Source organism: Aythya fuligula, chromosome 6, assembly GCF_009819795.1.
Source record: "Aythya fuligula isolate bAytFul2 chromosome 6, bAytFul2.pri, whole genome shotgun sequence".
NCBI classification, from domain to species: Eukaryota; Metazoa; Chordata; class Aves; order Anseriformes; family Anatidae; genus Aythya; species Aythya fuligula.
In genome coordinates this window covers 1,564,735-1,587,980 of record NC_045564.1, presented here as the reverse complement: position 1 = coordinate 1,587,980, position 23,246 = coordinate 1,564,735, and the positions used below count along the sequence as shown (strand labels likewise).

The 23,246-nt window shown below is 37.0% G+C and overlaps 1 protein-coding gene across 6 annotated transcripts in view; it reads right to left on the bottom strand.

Annotated features, from left to right (window-relative positions):
* ANKRD44 (ankyrin repeat domain 44) overlaps positions 1-23,246 on the bottom strand; it is a 142,392-nt gene that overhangs the window by 5,606 nt on the left and 113,540 nt on the right. For all 6 annotated transcript variants that reach the window (XM_032190292.1, XM_032190293.1, XM_032190295.1 and 3 more), the window contains exons 17-27: positions 16,649-16,720; positions 13,797-13,998; positions 9,212-9,290; positions 8,075-8,192; positions 7,319-7,535; positions 6,470-6,557; positions 5,242-5,325; positions 3,842-3,987; positions 2,920-3,002; positions 1,800-1,882; positions 668-759 (exon numbers count right to left, since the gene is read on the bottom strand). In XM_032190292.1, the coding sequence (XP_032046183.1) occupies positions 668-759; positions 1,800-1,882; positions 2,920-3,002; positions 3,842-3,987; positions 5,242-5,325; positions 6,470-6,557; positions 7,319-7,535; positions 8,075-8,192; positions 9,212-9,290; positions 13,797-13,998; positions 16,649-16,720 (1,264 nt within the window). The remainder of the gene's footprint in view (positions 1-667; positions 760-1,799; positions 1,883-2,919; positions 3,003-3,841; positions 3,988-5,241; positions 5,326-6,469; positions 6,558-7,318; positions 7,536-8,074; positions 8,193-9,211; positions 9,291-13,796; positions 13,999-16,648; positions 16,721-23,246) is intronic.

Below are 23,246 nucleotides of genomic sequence, written 5' to 3'. Positions count from 1 at the left end.
TGCCACAAAGTCATTATTGTAAGAGAAACCTGCTTATTTCAGGAAGACATTTTTGAAAATATTAATTATAGAAGCACAGCTCCCTGTGGGCTTTATAATGTTTAGGGAAGGATTTCACTGAGATCTGAAACAAAATTATCACATTTATTAACTAATCATATATTTTATGAGGTAATATATCAGTAATTTACTTGCATCTTGGGTTAGGTCAGACAATTGGAAAGCACAAGTTTTGATCTCAGAATGAACTAGGACACAATCAAACATATGGTGATGGTTTTCTTCCTACCCATTAAAACATGCGCTGATTGAATGCATAATCCTTAATTCTTCTGCAAGGCGTCAGAATTATCCGGTGCCACTTGCATGTTTAGGAAATTCAAGTTACCACTGCACTCAAGCATTAAAAAAGACTAGCTGTTGACAGTACATGCAAAATGAACAGTAAAAGGGACCACTGTGATGTTCAGAATACATTTCTATATTAAAAAAAAAAAAAGAAGAAGAGCGTCCTTTTTAATATAGATACTCACACAGCTCATTGTCTGTTCTTGGAAGAATATAAGCATCAATGATGTCTACCAGCTTTTAAGTCTATTGCGTCAGTCTGTTGTAAAATTACCTCCTAGGTACTACTGAAGTTTACCAAAGTTTGTTATTTACTTACCATTTTCATCTACTGCTAGGACACATGCCCCTTTGGCTAGCAACTCTTCAACCACCATCTTCAAGCCATTACGTGCAGCAATATGGAGAGGTCTACAAAACAAAACATCAAAATTAAAGTTTAGTTTAAAATAACTCCTTCTAAAAAAAGTTAGGCAGTACTTAAAGCATATCCAGCATCAGAATTTTTCCTTCTGAGGAACATAACAATTAAAATCTAGACATTAAATTACATTACAAGCTTTAAAATAATTCTGGTGTACCATATCTATAAAAGATGTGGAAAATAAATATATGCAATTACCTTTATACGTGCAAAGATTGATTAACACTTGCCAATCTCAAGGATTTCTTTAAAAACCTGTCAGTTTTCCACTGTTTGCAGCACACAATGTAAAAGGAAAATGTATCTAAGACTGAAGAAACGTCTTTGTTCTATCCTTAATTCTGGCTACTACAGGCTGTTCAAAATCATTGTATCTTTTTTTTTTCTCTTGAATACTCCATTGATAATTTCTGTTCCTGCAGTTTTGCCCCCTTCCTAGTACACCACCCTCCTGTTTACTAATGGAACAGGAGAAACAATTTCACACTGAAGAGGGGAAAAAGGGCTTAGGTGGAATGGATTCATCTGCAAGCTCTAGATCTACAGCCTGAACCTGTGGTTCAATCTTTTGCAGCTGGAGTAAGAATATCAATGGTTACAATCCTGCGGATAATGAGCGCTATGGAAGGGAGTTGTACATAAACTTTGAGCTCCAAAAACTTTAAAATTAAATGTAGTACCTTAATCTAAATAAATTATTTATATTTAAAGTAAAGCTTGAAAAGGTAGGAAATGCCGGTATACATTCACATGATTGAAAGACATTTTGATATAGTCTTCAAATAAATGACCTCATATTATTTTTCCAACAAACCACACATAGAATTAGCATCAAAGAAGTCAAAATTAAAAGTGAAAATGCAATATAAATCTATTGTTTTCAAGGGCAAGCGCTTCAAAAAAAAAAAAAACAACTCAGAAATGTAACTTCCTTTTTCTGTGAAAAAATCCAAGATGTGAACTTGATGAGCTAAATCAGAATCTCTGGGTAAATCAACTGAATTTGAGAAGATCAGGTTATACTTACGTCTGCAATGCATTATTTTTTGCATTAATAAGGCTCTGTTCTTGTATCTTGTCAAGTATTAACAAGGCACATTTTTCATGACCCTGTAGTTGAAAACAAAAAACTGTATTAATTTGCTAAGGAATATAAAACTGAGGCAAAAGAAATGTTACATATAAAAGCAAAATGTAAAAAATCAATTTAAAATATGGAATATGCTACTCGGTTTCTAAGGAACTGTCATGAGTGAATTGTAAAAACCTTAAAACACCATTTACAAACTGTCAATACTAGAATGCTTTAGCACATTTACAAGTTTAGACATTCACCTGTGTTTCAGCCCTCCATTCATATATGAATTCACCTTCTCAGCTTTCAGGGAAGACTGACATTTCTTTTGAGAGTGCATTCAACTGATGACTTACAAGGACTACACAATAACAGAGAATGAGAGGGCTTAATCTTAAAAACTAATACTGTATTTCCTAGGTCTTTAAATGCCTTCTGTATTATTAATAAACTACTACAAAAGCCCTTCAACATCAGAGATATGTGAAAATGAAACTTTGGAAATAATACAGATCAGAGCCTTATTTCTCATACTGTTTCAACAAAGTGAGTCTACAGCCCTGTCAGGTGAACAGCTGCCTGAAGGACCTTGAGAATTCAGTGAGGCTCTTGTGTCTACGGAAACTGGAGTTTCTATCTGGAATCCTATCTGGGAACAGGAGTAAAAGAAAAGTCCCAGAAGAGGGAATCCCATGGACTTTTTATTTTTTTTTATTTTTTTTTATTTTTCAAAAACAGGCAACAACAATTGGAATTAATGGGGAAAAAAGTTGGGAAACCCACCACCACCAATCTAATCAATACCCCTGTTTTTACTGCTATAGAGTGCAAGATAAAATTTTGTGTTCCTTCCACATAATTTGGAGAATAATAAATATTATTTCAGCTGTCATCCTTATTTCTCAATTTACTAAACCTTGAAATAGACATGAAAAAAAACTTGGTACACTGTTCTCACTACATGTCTGACCATCACATCTCTGTTGCAGAAATATTTGTTGGAGCTTTAACAAACACAAACATACACACAGACAGTGAAGATTATAGAAGCACACAGTTATCTTCAACTTACTTTACTGCTAGCCAAGTGCAAAGATGTATTCAAGTCCTTATCTTTTAATGTCAGGTCTGCGTTAGCAATGTTCACCAAGAAGTCTGAAGTTTAGTAGAAATCAATGGACAAATCCGACGGGCAGACAAATATGTAAAAACAGAGGGGAAAAAAAAATCTATTTCAATATGTGTGCATATATGCTAACCAATTAAGCCTTGATGCAACGTAAACTTTACAAGCATGAAGTGAAAATAATGAGAACAGACTAATCTTGTATAGTTAATCAGCAGCCAAACAGAGAGCTAATACCTCATTCATTTTGCCTCAAACTGTTGAACATACATTAATCTATGTATCAACTTCTCCATTTGCAGTTTAGCAAATTCTGCCTAAATCACCTCCTGAGAACAACTCTGATTCCTGCTCTGAGAGGACTAAGTGGATATAATGAATTCAGGGTGCAGTCTGTGCTGTCAAAACTAAAGAAAAGAGAGTTTTGTTAAGTCAATATATCTGTAATCTGTATGTCTGTATCATGTAGTCTAGCCTGGAACAAAACAACTGTGGATAGCTGCCATTTCAAGAGTAGTATTTCCTATAATGTAACACAAAAAGAGGTTAGCCTTAAAACTTTTTTACACATGCAGTTTTACTGCCCCATAAAAACAGGAAGTAATAGAGAAAATAAATACTATTCCCATCATGCTCTTTACAATGCATTCTTTGGAGGAAATAAGACTCATGTTTGTTATTCCAAGGAGTCACACAGACTGCTAAGAAACAATGACTGAGAAGGAAACAAAAATTAAAGATGTAAAGATAGCTTCTTACAGGCATGCACAAAATTTATTTGTCTTCCTTTGTTTTCCCAGGAAAACATGATCACTTATTTGGGATCAGCAACTGCAGTTGCACTCAAAAGTGGCAAGGATTTACTCACCTACAGCACCTACGTGACCGTTTTGAGCTGCCATCATGAGAGGTGTTTTCCCTGCATGATCCGCAGCATTCACTTGGGCGCTGTGACTCAGGAGGAGCTGGAGGCATTCCACATGATCCGCAAAGGCTGCTGCGTGAAGGGGCGTTCTGTGGGGAAAATTAACACGACCACAGCTGTTGCTGAATAATTACAATATTCCTATTTACTTGCCTTCTCAAGAACCTGAAAGCACAAGATGATTTGGATGTTTTTTCCATGAAAGTTAAAAGTTATCACAAGAGGAAAGTCATAGTAGCAACATCCAAAATTAATCAAACAATATTTACAGTCTCTGTCCTGGTGCAACATAAACTTTAAAAAAAGAGCATCAGAGGGTGGATATGGTGTTGTGTAGAATCTTGTACTAGCAGCATATTTATTTTAATGGAATCTATTCTGTAAAATGGAAAGCAGTACAATGCTTGTTCATGTGATTTTTATTTTTCTTAAACAAACTTGAAATGGGAAAACTATGAGAAAAGAACAGATTCATTACTTAAATAAACTGAAGTATTTCAAGCAATACTCAAAGATACTACATCAACTGGCTATAACAACAGCATTACTATGAAAGGCAGAAAGAATTCTGTTCACTTTGAAAATTACCGGTTTCCACAAGACTGAAAGACACTAGAAGTTGTCCTGTCTCGCTGTGGCCTTTTGGGTCTGAAGTACAACTAACTGAGATGAAGGACAGTTGGTATGTAACCCATGTTGTATGTAATTGTGTTACTTCAGTTTTTGCTTATTATTAAGGATGAGGTGCTCTCACCCTTACAGGAGTAAGTAATCACAATTACTGAAGGTTTTGTATTTGTTTTAATTAAGAGAAACAATGAGTATTATATTTTTAGAATTTTAGCAATCTTAAGTACGTATATACATGCAGTGAGATTATCAATGTGACCGAAGATTTGACTGAATGAATATCTCTTGCTGTACCAGTATGAATTACTTTGCTGTACAGAAGTTTTCAATCATTTGCTCTGAGAATGCTAACATAACTTTTATTGAAATACTTTCCTATTTGTACACAGTATCACACCATTTAGCAAATAAATGTGTTTATATGTTTAACAGAAAGAAAACAGATTCAGAGAAACAGCCTGAATCAGTACGTTTTTTAAACAAACAAAACACTACTTTTTTTTGACAGCCAAATTGAATACTTTATAGTATTCTTACTTCAAAGTCAGCCACCACTTAAGTTTGTTGCAGTGTAAGCTGCTATCTGACAGAGTCAGCATGACAAGTTTTGGCTCAGCTACATATGATAGAGATTAGTTACAGAGGTTCAGACAGAATTATGAAAAACATGAGATGGATTCACAATGATGAAAGGCACTTTAAGAAGCTATTACCTTCCTTTGTCATCCTTGCAATTGACAATGTTGGCATCAATGGCTCCAATAAGCAGTGATGCACAGTTTTCATGATCATTGATTCTGCCAAAAGACAAGACATTTTTTAAAAAGGTAAAAAGATTGCATCTGCTACTATGTATTTCAGCACCTAAAGCACAGCTGATCCTGCAATTCACTATGCACAAGGTTAACTGAAAGTACAATACCAACCTAGGATTAAAACTTTAATACCTTAAAATCCTTTAATCTAAGTGTCAAACACTGGAAAGTACTCGGTCATACACACTTACAAAGAGAAAGCTAATGTTTAAGGTATCAAAATGTTTAAGGTATCAAAACTCAGATCTTCCAGCTCACACTTCTAATACTTTTCCTTCATGGAGGTACTCTTCCTGGTAATTTGTCTTATGCCATTATGAACAGTGTTTAGTAACAGTATTAGCCATATATTATATCTCTAATATAGCTAGAAGACCATGTTGTCTTAGCAACAGTTCTTTTATTTTAAAGTTGCACGCATTTTTAACATTTTTATGTTAACATTTTTAACATCTAAGCAGAGTAAAAAAATGTCTTTATAAATATTCTTATTTCTCTAATATATTGTTTTTGATAATTACAAGGTTTGATATATAATAAATTACTTCTCTACTTTCCAATGACATCAAGTGTAGAAAGAAAGCCTACAGAATAGTAACTCCTATCATTAATTCTGGAATACATCAATTCTTCCAATAGAAGACAGAATTCATAATTCTGCCATTCTGATTGTTGGTAAGAATGAGAAAGGTTTGCATTTGTTTTTACAGTGCTTAATTCCTTACTCTTCTGATGGTTTATATGTTCTGATAAGCATGTTAGGTTGTACGTATCAAAGTAATCTTGCATTTTTTGTAAAAATACATTTGCAATTATGTAATGAAAAGTTATGACTTTTGCCATATTAAAATCCTTCTTGTATGAAAATGCACTGCTTTATTTGAATAAAGAATGTGTCTAAGATACGTGCATGGAAGAAGATTAGAAACTCATAATAGCCACCAACTTTTTGTTGTTCATAAGGAATAAGAGAACTTAAGATAAGCACAGTTCTATGACCAGCTTTAAAATTATTTGCTTGTGCAAATAATCTCAAATAAAAATTGTTTTCTTCTCATGCTGCTACTTTTTCCAGATATGTCCTAAAGCAACATATCTGCATTTGTTACTGGACATTTCTACTTACACGGCACAGTGCAACGGAGAGAAGCTATTACCATGGAATTTGCGGAAAAGTTTTTGTTCCAATAGTACCTCTATGCAGTTTTCATGACCTATAAGAAATCAGACAGTTTGCAGTGTTACACAAAGCAAGTAATTCACTCATTGAATACTAGGTTTATAAGGATTATAATTTAACACTTTAGATTTAAGATTGAACACATTGTGTACACAAACTTTTATGTGATAAAATAATAGACAAAAATTGTTTTACTTTATATATATACGCATATATATATATATCAGCAACATAGTAGATCCAGGCTGATATTAACCCTTCTCAAAATAAAAGGAAAGGAAAAATAGTCTCCTTTTTAAGTGATATTACATACATGGCCTCACACATCTCCAAAGATGGTCTTGAACGACGGTACTAGGAGGTTTTATCCTTTTATTAAGCAAGAAACATAATCAGTTCAGGCCATCCATCTAATCATGTCACTTCTTGCTTTAATAAATAAGAAGGTGACACCTCAGAGAAGCATTTCTGGCCCCATATTAATCAATGCAAATTTCATCATTTACTTCAGGAAATCCAGAATTTCACCCTGGCCTTCTGTGATGGGAGCAAATGAATGTGATGACTGAGATATTTCTCTATAAGTTGCAAAGCCATTGAGAGCTATTGCTGGAATTTCCCTGGATTTTGAACTGAAGTGTAAACACAGAAAATGCAAACTACAGACAATACGCAAGAGGGGAAATAATTTGACTCTTCATTTTAAGTTTCTCAAAGGGTTAAACTTTGTCACCATGCTTTCCTAAAACTGAGGCCGCATTTGAATTTGGTAAAAATCCACAGGGACAAACTTACCATTGTAACAAGCCCAGTGCAGCGGTGTATAACCTTGATTATCTTTTAAACTGCAGTCTTCTTCTGAAAGTGCTACCTGCAGTAATTCACTCAGCCAAGTGGCATGACCCCGAGCTGCTGCAAAATGCAGAGGTGTTCTGCCTCTGGCATCTTTACATAAAATAGATACGTCTTTCTCTAACAGCATCTGAACACACTCTTCATGCCCAGTCATAATCTGATGACAAAGAAATGAGTAAAGAGGTTGATGTAAACATAGACTCATGCCCAGGAAACATGTGCTATGATTGATGCCTGTGAACATGAAACAGCCTGAATGGGATTCAGATGACAGAGATGAAAGCTCCTTCGATCCCATGGGTCAAAGCCCAGTACTTACATACTCAATATTCATGAACCCAATACTTAAGGCTTACTTACTTACAACATCCTCCCCAAGAAAAAGGATAGCAACTGCTGGGAAGTTCTTTTAAATAAATTATTTTCAAAATTCATAAAGTACTTATAACAATAATGATTGCTATAGTAGAGTGTCTAGAGCCAAGAGAAAAATCAATCCAATCAATACTTTGTCTAATTAAATGGAATGTGAAATAAAGTCAAAAGCAGAGCAGATTTGTCCTGATTTTTACCTCATTGACTGTTTTTAGTCATGTTTTCACTCACTAACTATATCCCCTACATATTCAATATCCCTGTATTTATAAATGAATTGTATTCACAGTAAAACAAATAATTAGAATAAAACTAAGTCACCCCTCGATGTAAAGCTGTGCATCCCACGAGATCAGCTGCATCTACAGATGCTTCTTTTTCAAGTAATAAGGAAACAGCATCAATGTGCCCATATGCCACTGCAAGCATTAGGGGGGTTCTAGAAGAAAAACAAACAAAACAGTCACAGCTATAAAATGACATGCTACTTGGCATTGCTAACTTACTGGACTAGGGAAGTCAGGAAGCCCTGCATTTCTCTCCATTCCTACTCAGAAATTTATTCCTTTCACTGTACTCTTCTATATAATATCCAGGTGAAAATATTTTGTATGAAATTATTCTTAAAATATTATCAGCCAACTAGTATGATTCATTTGCAAGCAGTTTACAAAGCATCATTCGGGACAATCTGTTCTCTTAACAACCTACAATTATTGTCACCTCCAGCAACACGTGAACTTTAGAGTACCCAACTGTTGTGAATGAATGCCCAATAGTTACCAAGATGACAACAACTCAAAGCATTTGTTTTGAAAATGCTGCACAATTGTTTAAAGTGGAGTCATGAACATGAGGAAACTCTATTAAAGCCAACATTTGGACTAACATATCTTTTTTTTTTTTTTTTTCCTGAAAGCAATCTGTTCTTCTATTCTTAGATAAGACTAATACCATTCAAAGTTGTATGTATAGCCAGATATCTTCCAGGTACCCCATATATTTTTTTTAAGCATTCATGCTTTCAGCTTCTAAAGCATACTTTATACTGCCTCTATAGCTACCATTTAATAAGACATAAAACTTCTGTAGAAACATCTCAGATTTAGGGCTCACCTCAAATTATCAGTCTCACTTCGCCAGCTTAGTATACCAAGTAAGCCCTGAAATATCAGCATTTTAGAAAGTAAAAGTCTATAGAAACATCTCAGAAGCTCATTAGTTTATGTTGAATCTGGCTTTAAGCATCTATGAAGAATTGTTTGAAGTATGAAGCAGGGGCTAAGATTAATGAATAATCTTTTCCACATGGCTTAGAATGTGTACTTTATAGTTTCTGCCAAATTCTAAAAGTAGTACAGGAAGTACAGTATTGCAAATAAATGCTTTTTCTGTATGAAATCTGAGATGTTATTTGAATCACAGAACTGAAAGAAAACCATCACAAAGAAAACTTACTGTCCTTTGGCGTCTGTCACATCAGGGTTGTCTGCAACTTCTAGCAACAACCGTAAACAGGGTGTATGACCATTAATAACTATGAAGAAAAAAAAAGTGTGTTAAGTTAAAATAGGCTTAATTTCAGATACTTTTCCATTGTAATATTCATGGATAAGAAATTTCTTGATAAACAATTAAAATACTTCGCAGTATAATAAATTCGTATTCCTAAAATTTTCAATTTGCTTCTGACAATGAAATATGAGCTCTTTTTTCCCTGACTTCAGTAAAACAAGGATTATTTTTCTTTCATTCAAAAATCCCAAATGAGTAAAACAGAAATTGTGATTTTCACTACTGAAAAGATCTTTGCTAAACAGGTCAGCATTTCAAAATCCCTCAGAGCAAGCAGGCAGACAAGGTTTTCTATGATCACTGTTGGAATGCATTAAGCAGTACAGCAGCAAAGCTTGTTAATATTACATGGGCTGTACAAGCAAATTCTTCAGTGCTGTTATGAAAAAAGAAACATCTGCAAAGAAAGACCAATATTACACATTTTGTATTCCAGGAAGCACCACGTTACTTTGACATTTTGCACTCCAGTGACCTCCAGGCTGACTCAGCTGTGCTGAGCCCCACAGCAGGCAGTGGGGAAGCCACGAGGAGAGCGCCATCACAGCCTCTACAACGCAGCCAGCAGGTACTGCATCTCCGCTTCTTCCCTCAGACTCAAACTACTCAGGAAATGCTTGTTCCTACTCAAGCCCATCAGTCATGTCCTCCCAGTCCCCTGGGCATTGACCAAGATCTCTCTAGTCTCCAAGTCAATCCTGGCAGCTCCACACCAGCCTTGTTTGCTGCTGAGAGCTGAACTTTGGCATTGGGCATGCTCAAGGTGACTGAGTCCAGGTTGAAGTACACAAAGTCACCACTACTGCTGACATTCTTTAACTGAAAGACTGTTTTGTCTCAATCTGCTTACTTGTCCCCCTCAAAACCTTGACTGGGATCTTCCTTAGTTAAGAGAGCTGTGATGAGACATTCTTCAATTCAGTCAGTGCAGAGGTGACAGCACACCATCATCTTAGCTCCTTACACAGCTATGCAGATGCCCAAACAGAGACAAAAATTCTTTCGGGGTTATTCCAGTTTTTCCTAGTTTAACATTAGAAGCCATGTGTACTTCTCAAAAACAGGGTTTGCTCTTTAAAATGTAACCCACTGCTGTTGGAAAAGTACTCTATTTTGCAGGGCCAGATGCTGGAAACCAATCTGTGTGTCAGCTGGCTTAAAGGCTTCACTCACAGGAGGAACAGAAATTTCGTACTTAAAAAAATAAATAAAAAACAAATCCCTATACTCAGTAGATAGAGATTGTGTTTTTATTACAGCAAGTCATGCATTCACACTGCCCACACCCTGTGGGCTGAGGCAGAAACCTCGGGCACCACCTGTGTCACATCATCCTGGCAGAGAAATGGGTGCACATCATCACGTTTAAATCACTCATCCAAGAATAATCTCAGTTGCTCTACCCAGAAAAAATAAAAGATGCTTTTAGTTATTTGCCACTAAATAATGACATATATATAACACGTAAACACTTCTGCAGGGCTGATGAGTCAATGACTTGTGGGGAAAAAAGAAAAAAAAAATAGTTCTTTCTGCCAGCAGAAGGAAGAGAAATCCTAGCTTGTTCACACTGATGTCTGAAGAGGATTCTGGTAAATCAGTTTTAGAATAGATGCTCCCAGAAAGTATTCAGAGCGGACCCAGTGATTGCTAAACATTACAGACCCTGCAGGGAATATGAGCTTTGCCAACAGAGCTACAATGCTACCCTAGGAAAACATTTCCAATGGATTCCCCAAGCCAGACAGAGGAAAGATTGGTGGTAATAAAATTATATAGGGAACATACAATTTAGGCTAAGGAAACTCTCTATGTTATGAGGTAAAGAAAGCCTGTTCCCTGAGGGGAACAGACAAAATAAATAAATAAATAAATAAATAAATAAATAAGAATACTTCGTTAGGTGAATTATTTCGCTACTAAAGTTACAAATCCCTTTACTGAACAGAGCTCTGCAGAATCCTGTAATCCAATCCACCAGTTCAAGTCTCCTTAACTGCTCTGCTCAGCAATTCTGCTTGTGCAATCAGAAGGAATGAAGGCACACACGTTTAAGGGGATGGGCACACATGCCTTCTTGTTTGTTCCACTGCACAGTAAACGCATGCAAGTATTCACTTTTATGCATTCAAATGCATCCTGTCACTCAAAGGATTAATTCAGCAAGAATTCTGTTAGATTTCTCAAAATATGCCAGATTTCCTCTTACGCTTGCATTGCAAATATAAAATGTTGAATAGTGCAGTGGAACCATGCAGGGTTTCCAATAGGTGGCATCATTCTTTGCTAAAACACCCCTAAACAAAATGTTACGAAACAGCATAACAAAAATCATCAGACTTCAAGTAGCTTTTTGTAATAGCTGGAGATGGAAGCTTTACTACTTCAGGATTTCCACAGAATTCTGCACAGCTGTTGAGTGCAAGGTCGTAAACAGTATCTGATTAGATATTTACCCAAAATTTTCATTATTTTGCATTCTTACTTTGCATTCAAAAGCCTCCAAATTCATGACAGTGATAAACGTTATTTTCTAAGACTTCAAATACTCATTTTTTCTGTGTAGTATTTTCCTTTCTGCTTAGGGTACATGTTCTCCATTTCTTTATTATTGCTATGGGTAGGGTTTTCCTGCTTCTTGCCTTTTCTCTCTCTCTCTCTCTCTCTTTTTTTTTTTTACATATAAATTTAGCTTATTTGTTTTACTGAAGATTTAAAGAAAATTCTGCTCGAATCCCTGAAATTTTTATTATTTTTTTTAATTTTGTGAAACAACAACAACAAAGTCACAGACTAGAGAAGTCTACAATTGATCTTCCTGCTGGTTCTACATGGAAGGCACTCACACTTCAGTGATGAGGGCAATTTAAAAAATGAACTAAAATAGAAATAAAAACACAATCTGAATTTGTATGAAGGTAAGAAATGTGTCTACTTAAAATAATCCTTCTATTCAACAAACCTACTCAACTCTATTTAACAAATCTGGTCAACAAATCCATATTTTGAGTGGGAGCTGCTAACAAGAATATGGCTTTGTAAGCATTTAGCTTTTTCAGTAATGCAGAATACTCGAAGTTCAGCTGGGACAAGAAATCTATGCAACTATAACCAAGATTTTAAATAAATGCAAAATCATTGCTAGCAGCGATGACATGCCAGACAAAGTCACAGCTTGTTCATGAAATCCCCAGCTAGGTTTGAAGTGGCTATAGAAAAGTTCTTGACCAACTCAACTGCACTTCTGTGGCAGCACTGATCTTGACTTAAATTAATTAAACCAACAGTTTTAATAGGGTGGGATCATCTGGATTTAATATTTTGTGGTTTCATTGCAAACAAATGAACTCCCCCCCCCCGAATTCTGGTCTCAAACTTCTGATTTGTGCACTGTGGCACAACATTTCTATATTATTACTTTATTGTGGGTAGCAATGCACTTGGTTTTATGCAAAGTCTATGGTGGCAGAAGACATTTTTTAGTATGCTATGAAGACTTATTGCAGAAATCTCTTCAATACTGCAGGCAAAATCAATATAGGTCAATTTGACTTTATGCTTCCAGGCTGCACAAACGTGATCACAGAAAGAGATGGTATATATATGTGCATGCATTTTATTCTAAGCAAGATGAAAAAATACACAGAAAGACAATTAACATTGTTAACTAAAAAAAAAAAAAAAAGTCCAATAAATTATTAATTTTACTTCCCACTAGAGGTCACTACTATGTTGTACAGAGTTCCTCAACAGTCAGAGGAGCAATATTCCCTTTGGTGCTGCTGTGTATTTAACCAACAGGTACATATTAAATAATAACCTTTAAATAAATGGCAAATTCTACATTTTCAGTTTCCAGTTAATTATGCAATGTGTAGTACTCAACACATGGTGAATGGAGCAACTCCTAGCAACAGCAAATTCACAAGCTGGTTTAGGAGAATAACATCTGAAAGAGGGTGAATTTCTGCAGAGCTGCCACTGCGAAAGGCTGAAGGTTTTGAAAACACAACAATTTAGTTGCCACCAGAAGCCTACCTGTATTTTCAACCTTTCTTCCTTAGGAGAAGCAGTAAAACAATCATTATCTCTTCCCCTGCTTTTTTTTGGCTGAAGAACCATTAAGGGAAGATGTTGTAGAGGAAACATCATACATCATAAAGAGTAGGTGGTAATAGAGAGGTATGGAAAAGCAGAGGTAAGTAGGTAAGGACTGAGCAGTAGTGGTATAGAAAAATATGGTATTCTGTGAAGGAGGACTGATCCATGGGGACAGAGGAGAAAAAACAAGGAAAAGACAGATGAAGAGTTAACTGCTGGGCCTCGGCAAACAAGAAGCAGTCCTCAATATACGTCAAAATCTCATTCTTCTTAGAAGAAATATGCATTGGAAATCGTAGGTGAGTAAAGTTAACAACATATGTGCTACAGGGTTCGTACCACAAGCGTAGCATAAGTCCACACTCACCTGAAGCGTGCAGTGGGGTCCTTTTGGTGACGTTGTCTTTTACAGTGACCGAAGCACCCTGGCTGATGAGAGCTTCCACGCACTCTGCATGCCCTTTAAATGCAGCCAGGTCCAAAGCAGTGCGTCCCTTCTCATCCTTGATATCCAGATCTACCAGGGACTGGAGGAGTACCTCCAAGGCTTGGTGATGACCATTATAGGCCTAGAAATACGAAATGAGTCATGTAAAGAACACAACTCTCGCCTCTCAAAGACTTTCACATAAAACACGAATAAGATATGCCATTGTTGGTCTCCCAAACACAGTAGAAATGATAGTTTTCTTGACTCCTTATGACTCTTCAGCTTGAAAGGGCTTTTCCAAATTACATTGTGGATGATACAAGTAGCTACGACACTCAAAAGTTCCTGGTTTTCATGGAGCGAAATTATGCTTATTGATTTGCTCTGACCTTCTAATACAACCCAAGGTGAGGAATAATTCAATAATTCATCAATTCAGTACAGACTAAATTTCATTTAACCTTGTAGGGACTGCTCTCCTCTACTGGCTGTTAGACTCACACAGAAGATCCTTTTTATTTACACATGAACACAGAACTAGTGTTACTAGAGTTGAAGCACTTCATGACAACAGAAGAGAAATACTAACACAAAATTAACAACCAGCCACCAAACTTCCAGGTTAAGTAGTGGTGGTAGTAGCTTGCTTCTAGTGACCATTCTCTAAAGTTTAAAAGAACAGAACAGAGTAGGAACCAAACAGTGGTTTCCCTGTTAGACCAAGAAAGCTACTTCATAAAAGTAAAAAGGCAAAGGCAGAAAAAGCAGAGGAAGTTGAGGGCACAGAGAACTCATATCCCAGAAAACACCCTGATGCAGTTGTTAGATTTTCTTCTCTATTACAGTTTTACTTAGAAAACAACCAGCTATAACCTGAACTTTGACACAATATGAGTGCCTATCTTGAAGGTGCCAAGCAGACAGTAAACCCCCATCATCTCCTTGAAAGGATAAAGTTGATTTCTTTGTTTGTTTCTTTTTGGTTTGCCTGACAGTCACTTACTTAGCCATGACCCTAACCAGGCACTATAGCCTCAGAGAATGGCAGATCAGTATTTCATTAGCTGCTAGTTCACCCCTTTGTTTCTAATTCTTAACTATTTCTATTCTATTGTCAAATATCTGGAAGCAGAGGCCATGGCCACTGCTCCATATCAGCTGTTTAACAGGTCTCTGTGTTTTGGTGTAAGTTCACAGCTTTCTGGACCACTGGGTAGAGACATTCAGAGACACTGATATATTTGTGGAAGGATAGCCACAGGCACCCCAATAAATGAGAGGCCTTGAAACAAATGTCAAAGATACTTCTGGATACCTGCAGTTAAAGTGTGAGAAATTGTAATGTTTTATGTAAGCTTTTCTTTTTTCTTTTTTTTTTTTTAATTTATTGTGTTTTTGGGGCATCTTGGGTAAATGGACTACTGTTAAACAGCAACCAATACAACAGGGAGAGACACTGGCAGTTTCCCTGCAAGGATTCTTTCCAAGAAAGACTGGAGAGGAAATGAGCTTGCTGTCTGGCCAGCTGCAGATCAAGTCCTTTCCCTGCACAGGAATTTGTGTTGATGACAGTACAGGTTGTAACCCCTATTTTATCTTGGGACAATCTTCTTCCCAAAGTAGTCAAATTGCAGAGGAAAAGAACTGAGGGTGAGAATTGCTCAGTGGCAAACTTGGTCCTTTTAACCAAGCTGTTCCAGCTCTAGTTCCCTAAGATTATGTGTGGATAATTCAAATGCCAGGTTGGAGCTGTTATGACTGACTGGGAAACAGAGATATGATCACTATAGAACTAAAATTTGATCCTGTTTTCTACACAGCAGCTTCATGGTGAGGTTGGATATTCAGTGAAGTGCCAGTTTGTGTAAGACATGTGAGGACAGGCTGAGAGAGGTGGGACTGTTCAGCTTCAAAAAGAAAAGGTTCAGAAAGGTTCAAAAAGACAGAAACAAATTCTTCTCAGTGGTGCCCAGTGACAGGACAACAGGCAATGGGCACAAATTTAAACACTGAAAATACCATTTAAATGCAAGAAAAAACGTTTTTGTCAAAGGGATGGTCAAGCACTGAAACAGATTGCCAGCAGAAGCCATGAACTGTTTGTGCTTGGAGATTTTCAAAACATAATGGGGCACAGCCCTTGAGAAAACCACCTCTAACTGAACCTGCTCTGATCACGGAGTAGATGATTTCCAGAGGTCCCAGCTGACCTACACTATTCTGTGATTCTGTGCAAGAAGACTCTGGGAAGAGGGCTGATGAATCTTGAATCTCAGGCTCTTGGGAAAAGGAAGCTATTGAGATCTCTGAGCCACAGGTGCTGGATCCCCTTTTGTCAGCACAGTGACTACTGCATACTCCCAGGGCACTTCTGGGGTTTAAGCATGTGTTATCACACCTGGCTGTGCACCAGTTTTTACACTCTGCATCTCTCCAAGAGATTATCAAGAGCAACCCATTCCATTGTCAAAGCCATGGGCTCAAGCTCCAGTTTCAAATTTATGAACTAGTTATAAAGAGAAGTTGTGACTTGCCATTTAATTTCTTTACAGTTTGTTTCTTCTTCTACAGTCTACCTGAGTATTACAGTCAATAAAAGCAAAGAGCTTCAACTGCCAGAAACTTAATTAACAATTCCAGCCCAGAACCTGATTTTGTTACATGTAGACCTACACATCTCTTTACAGCTGTTTCAATATCAAGTCTATGATTAAACCTGCTTCAAAGACAGAGGTTAAGGAGTTATTCTAGGAGATGATCATCAAACATGTTACACGTCTCATACTTACAGCTAAATGCAAAGGACTTTTCGTAGCTGCAGAATCTGATTCCTCAAACATATTGTTGGTTTTTTCCAGAAGCTGAAAATGGAGGGAAAAAAAGTCTTAAAACATCTTTGCAAAACTTAGGATAAGGTCTTATGAACTATAAATCAGTAGACAAAGAAACTTGTTTTTCCACAGATGTCTACATTGAATATTGAAGGACAGTGAGAAATAAATACCTCACAGCATTTCCTTTATGTATTCTCAAGTCTGTTTTCCCTGTGGGATCAAGTTATAAAACTAATTTGAAAGCTTGTCATGAACATCCTCATCCTGATTAATGAGTTTCCCTGAAATCATAGAGACTGCTTGCGTGAGAACTGAACAGGCAAAAGGAAGAATTTGTGGAGTAGAGCCCTGTGGTGGTGGTACCGTGCTGGGCAGCTGAACACCACAACCGCTCTCACTCCCCCCTCCCTAGATGAGGAGGAGGAGAAGTAAAGTAAAGAACAACTCACGGGTTGAGATAAGGATAATTTAATTAAAGGGAAAAATTAGTTTAATAATGATCTTTCCTCAATAAACAATTTAACTAAAGGAAAAGGGAAACGGGAGGGGGAAAGGGAAAGAAACAAAACAAGTAAAGGCTGTGTGGAAGTGCAGAGGAAAGAAATTCCTCTCTACTTCCCACAAATGAGCGATGCCTGACCACGTCCTTGCAGCAGGGCCTCAACACACGTAGCCGGTGTTCGGGAGGAGGCCCAACGTTTTCACGAGAGCCCCCCCTTCCCCTCTTCTTCCTTTTCCCACCTTTTATTGCTGAGTGTGACACCACATGGTACGGAACATCCCTTTGGTTGGTTTAGGTCAGCTGCCCTGGGGATGTTTCTCTTCCCACTTTCTTGCCCACCCCCTAGGAGGGTTGGAGAGAGTCCCGATGCTGTGCCAGCACTGCTCAGCAGCAGACACAACACTGGGGTGATCCCACTGCTGTTCTGGCTCCAAGTGCAGAGCACAGCACTGTGTGGGCTGCTGCAGGGAACGTTAACATCCCAGCCAGACCCAGTACAGTAAGTCAATTTGCACTGGAAAAAGGGATGTTGCATGAATACACAGGTAATGCACATGCAAGCCATTTCTGATAGATGGTGGTCTGGATAATTCTGACATATATTATATGGGAACAATTATAACTGTGCTGCTAGTCATTTCACAGTCATTTTTTATAATTTATCAAAGTAGAACCTGCTTCTACAATCGCAGACTTCCAAAACGCAACACATTTGAACACCTTGAACTCCTAAAATGGTTAACATCTAATAAAATGCAACATGTTTTTACGATTCTCTTCATGGAAAGGGATCCCAAAGCATCTTAAGGCTTACAAATAGAACACTTCTGCCCAATCATAAGGAGGAACTATGGATTTACTCTGACCAACACCGCATGCCACAACAGCATACGGACCCTGGCAACTTACCTAGCTGAGGTTGCAAAGCAAACGATACACAATATTGACAAAATATTGGGAATTCAACACCTTTTAGTAGCACTGCTGGTGTGCAAGACATTTTACTTGATAAGTACTCAAACAGCTAGTCTCCAAAATCCTTTGTAACTGAAAATTAATGTTTAAAAAAAAAAATAAAAAAAAATAAAAAAAAAAAGTAGCCAGAAACTGTAAAAAGCAAAGAAAAGCATGACAGGTAACTAGAAGTGACTTGTAATGTTTCCAAGGTTACAAGTCAGGTTTTCACAGTGTTTTTTATAATAGGGTAAACAATTAACTAAAAGCCTGAAAAGGGAACTGGGAGTTTTGGTGCCAATCTGGACTATTCTACAGTATGCCAACATGGAAAACTCTGAAGAGACCAATGAAAGCCTACAGTTGGCACAGAAATTATCAACCCCACACTGCAAGATGATTGTATGTAATGAATTCATATATACCTAAACTTTTGGTGTAACAAGTCAGTCCTTACCAGACCTAAATCAAAAATAAATTGATCCAAAGTATCACAAATCTCACATTAAACAAGGACATTAATCAGCATCGGGGAGGGGGGTTGGGAAGGAGGGGAGGGAAGGTGGAGGGACAAAATGGAAATTTAAGCAGTAATTTTGTTTATTTGTATATTTTGAGCCTAGTGTCAGGAGTAGGAAAGAAAAGTGTGTTAATGCAAATACTGCTCATAAGCAACTGGGTGCATTTTTTAACAGGTAATACTAATTTTAACACAATTTTACAGCTAAGGAAGAAAAAAAAAAAAAAGAGTCCCACACCATTTTTGCAGTAGATTTGGGGCAAGGTTAGGGAAACACATTTGGTATTTTGGTATTTTCACATGGAACCACATCCAGTTTAAAACGCTGTTCTTCTCTCATATTTTAGATGGACATGGGATGAAGCAGTAACTCTGAACACATGGTCATGAATTCTCAGTTATCACAAACATGCGCTAAAGAGGTAGTAATTTTAAGTCTTACAAGATTTTTCTCCAGTAGGTAAACAAACTTTAAAAAAATCCAACCAAACCCAAGCACTAAGCCTGTTTCCCTGTCGGTTCCATACTGGCCTTTATTCTGAGTCTGTAAGGTCACCACAGAAGACTAATTTAATCACTTGTAATTACATTGATCATCATCTGTTGAAATTCCAAGATCAAAAACTTAATAATTCTCTCTCTGGAACAAGACAGATAACTGCCTTTCGAGTAAATGAAAAAAGGAAAAAGAAAAAAAAAAAAGAAAATTGACAAAATTAAGGCTGTAGAGGAACAAATTGCAGGATTGGAGAGCCCCTCACAAAAGGCATATCGATGGCTTAGAGTTAAAGCAGCTTAGACTGATGCAGACTAAGCTTAATGAGCTTATTACTCACAAGGCTGAGTGTCTCCATCATAAAGTCAAGCACAAACAGGAGCTTGATAGCAAACTTCGTAGCTCCCACATACACAGCCTGACAGAGTGAGAAAAGATCACAGAATCATCTAGGTTGGAAGAGACCTCCAAGATCACCTAGTCCAACCTCTGACCTAACACTAACAAGTCCTCCACTAAACCATATCCCTAAGCTCTACATCTAAACGTCTTTTAAAGACCTCCAGGGATGGTGACTCCACCACTTCCCTGGGCAGCCTATTATAAGGGAGAGCAAACACATGATTATTATGGACACATAACTAATAATTTTCAAGATGTCTTGTCAGGCACAGCTCACAATTAAAACTAAGTCATCTGATGGATACACATCACATCACATGCAGGTTACCTGGCAAATCCTCCAGCTTCACCAGTGTTTCCAAGAACACGTTCACAATAAATTTCCTATACTTGTTATAAGAGCACATAAAGTGATCCTTACAGCTCATAATGCTTCCAACTTAGGGCACGCTTGTAAGAAACTACCCACAGTTACACCTGTTATTAAAGAAAGTGAATTTAACACTCAAAACCATTTTCACTGATGGTCCTGGCATTTTAAATCCCCAGACCCTGCAGAACAACTCCAATGAGCCTGCTGCCGTGCAATACCTGCCTGCTGCAAGTTGGCCGATGCACTTCTCTCAAGACCGACAAGTACGGGTGCTTTACTATCAGGTCATTGTTGTGGCTGACTGGAGAAAGTCCAGCACATCTCATGTCTCATTTCTTGTGCCATTGAGATTATGCCTTTCAGCTGATTACATTTCTACGTCTTAATTGTCTGTAGATTTTAAGCAGATGTCAGCACTGGCAGAATTGTTCAGATGCTGCAATCCGAAGTGGTGGGCACTGTCCTCTCTGGTTAGGTTCTAACTTTTTAAAAGGTAAGGATACCCTTACTCTTTTTTTGCCCTTTGGAAATTCCCAGTACTACCCCGGCACTTCCCATAACAGCACTATTTAATGCTGCATGTAATTATATTGGGAAGTCTTCTTCACATTCAGGAACTTGATGCTTTGGGAGTAAGATGCAGGCAAAGCAAGATAAAACATGTCAATTACTCAGTTCTATTGTTACAAGCTAAGAGCACTACAAGACTGCTATTATCAACTGTCTTCTCTCCCCCAGCTCCATGTGAAGATTAATGACATTTAGTTCTCACAAATTTATTTTATTTGTACAGTAAGGACATTTACAGACATAAGAGGATTTACTGCTTGATTTTACTTTGTGGTTATAATACAGGATTATAGGGGAGAATATGGTATAGGGTTTTTTGCTTCCTTTATTTTTATTTTATTTTTTTTTTTACTTAAACTTGCCAGTTACTGACGCAGGATAGTTTACATAATTGTCCTTATAGACTATAATATATTCTGAAGTTTATCTCCGTTTGGAAAAAATAGCTTCATGGAACACCTCTGTAATTTCGAATTGGAATTAGACAGAAAAGGAGATAATACTTTCATCATGCATAAAAAGTTTAAGCTACATTTTTAAAAGGAAGATGTCAGAAACTACTTCAAACTGTAATGATGGGTGCTATTTTAAACCCTAAAAAGAAAGAGAATGTGATTCTGCACAAAGCACCATGCACCTTTACCTCCAGGCACAACTATCTATGTGCACCACTGGTAGTTATGTCAAAGGTTTGATCTGACCATCACTGACATTAAAGTGACTTTGCACAGAGGGTTTTACCATTTTAGTATGGCTACTTCTACATTCCAGCACATATAACTCCAGCACTGCTAACTAACTTCTTCAGAGCACCATATTTAGGTGCTACTGATATTAACCGTAAAATGGCAAAACATCAATTAGTAACAGCTTTTAATGTCACTTCCCAAACTGAATAAAAATATATTCTCTAGGATGTCATTTTGAATCTTATCTTTCCTGATCAATTGCAATAGATAAGTGTCTGTACCCAGGGAAAACAGCAGCAGCTTCTTTTGAATGAAGATTTTTTTCCAGCAAGTACCAAGCTCAAGATCAAAGACTGTCATCAATTGTTTCCAATTAAATAGAAAACAGTATTAAAATTAACCTCTATACCATTTTATACCGGGGAAGCACATTTTTAAATCTCAGATTTTTTTTGATTGTTTAATTCAAAGGTGAAATGGTACAACCATATCCTCATGGGAGACAAGCAACTCTAAAAGCTCTCTCCATATTTGTAAAGATAAATGGTCCAATTATTTTAACTTGATCAGATTAAAGCCAATATATTTCTTTAACATAGCCTGATACGTTTTTCCAGAAATCAGACATTAAAAATCTGACCAACCAGTGTTTACATCAATTTTGCTCATGTGCACAGATTATGGGTGAAGTTAACATAAGTACATAGAAGTTTGGCAAGTGTTTAACTAGACTGAGTCTGAAGAAATTTATTAGTCATTGCATGCCCCTTTTTCAGCACAACGCTTACATAACCAGTACCTTACCAGAACAATCACCACCACGCAGACAGAACTTACCTGGCATTTAGGGAAACAAAGTTCAAGCCTTGAAGTATATTTAAACCACAAAATTAAAGCAGACCTCCAGAGCCTAATCTTTCATTGCAGCTCTTCCACTTAATACTAAATCACCTCATATTAAGTCATGTGAGTGCTGTGTCAATGCCATACAGTAGATTCTCACCCAGCAAATATTTGTATGAAGCAGGACAGCTCCAAGCAAGAGTGAGAGATGCTATCCAGTACCAGCCAACACGTCGCTTACCGAGATGTAGAAATTCAAATTCTTTGTTAATCAGAGCAGAGATCTGAGCCTTCATCTTCCACACTTGAATCACGTATGTCGTGTTTTTTTCTGAACAGAAATTGATTTTACCTCAGAGGTTCTATAAAACCTCATAGTTTGGTTTAGGACCCCCTTCCCCAGTGAAAGTTTTGCAAAATTATATACATTTCTGTAAAATGTATAAGGAAAGCTTTTGTTCAGACAAGTTATTTCTTAAAAAAAAATATAAAAAAGTCCTCTGTAGCTGAAAAATTTGAGCTTTGGTTAAATGTATTAGCAGTCAATTTTGAAAACGTGCTTTTCAAATGTATGTTTTGCTATTTTCTTCTCATTTATGTCTCTATTGTGAAATACACACAAGTATGTTTTAAAGTCAGACTCACATAAAGATGTTTACTTCAAGTTCCTTCTTTAAATCACTTTGAAAGTGGTCACACAGTTCCAGAAAACAGACAACGTTGGTTCCATTTCACATTACCAAAAGCAAAGCTACTTTAACATCCAGAAAAGTGTCATGCCACTCAGTACGTGCACTTGACTCATAGCTACTAAGACTGTGGAAAAGCAACAGACTTCTAGCAAAGCTTGAGCCTGTAAGCAACAACAGTGAGGTAATCTACTTAAACCAAAGCAGCATACATGCAGTTGCTTGAAGTATGTGGCATGCCAGTTAGGAATAGTGATTCTTTCTTCTTCAGGCTTTATAAGAGTGAATACAAGCACTTGCAAAATAGTAAGAAGTTTAAATAAAAACCAAATATACAACATGCAATTGTTTTTCAATTACTCACTATATCCAATGGAGTTTTGCTTCCAATCTGATTAAAAACGTCAATTAGAACAGTTAAAGACATACTCAACTATGATGGCAGTCTGCAAGTGTTTGTGGGGTCTGTTTGCTTGTTTTCCTCTTTCTTTGGAATAAATTGCGTTGCAAGCATT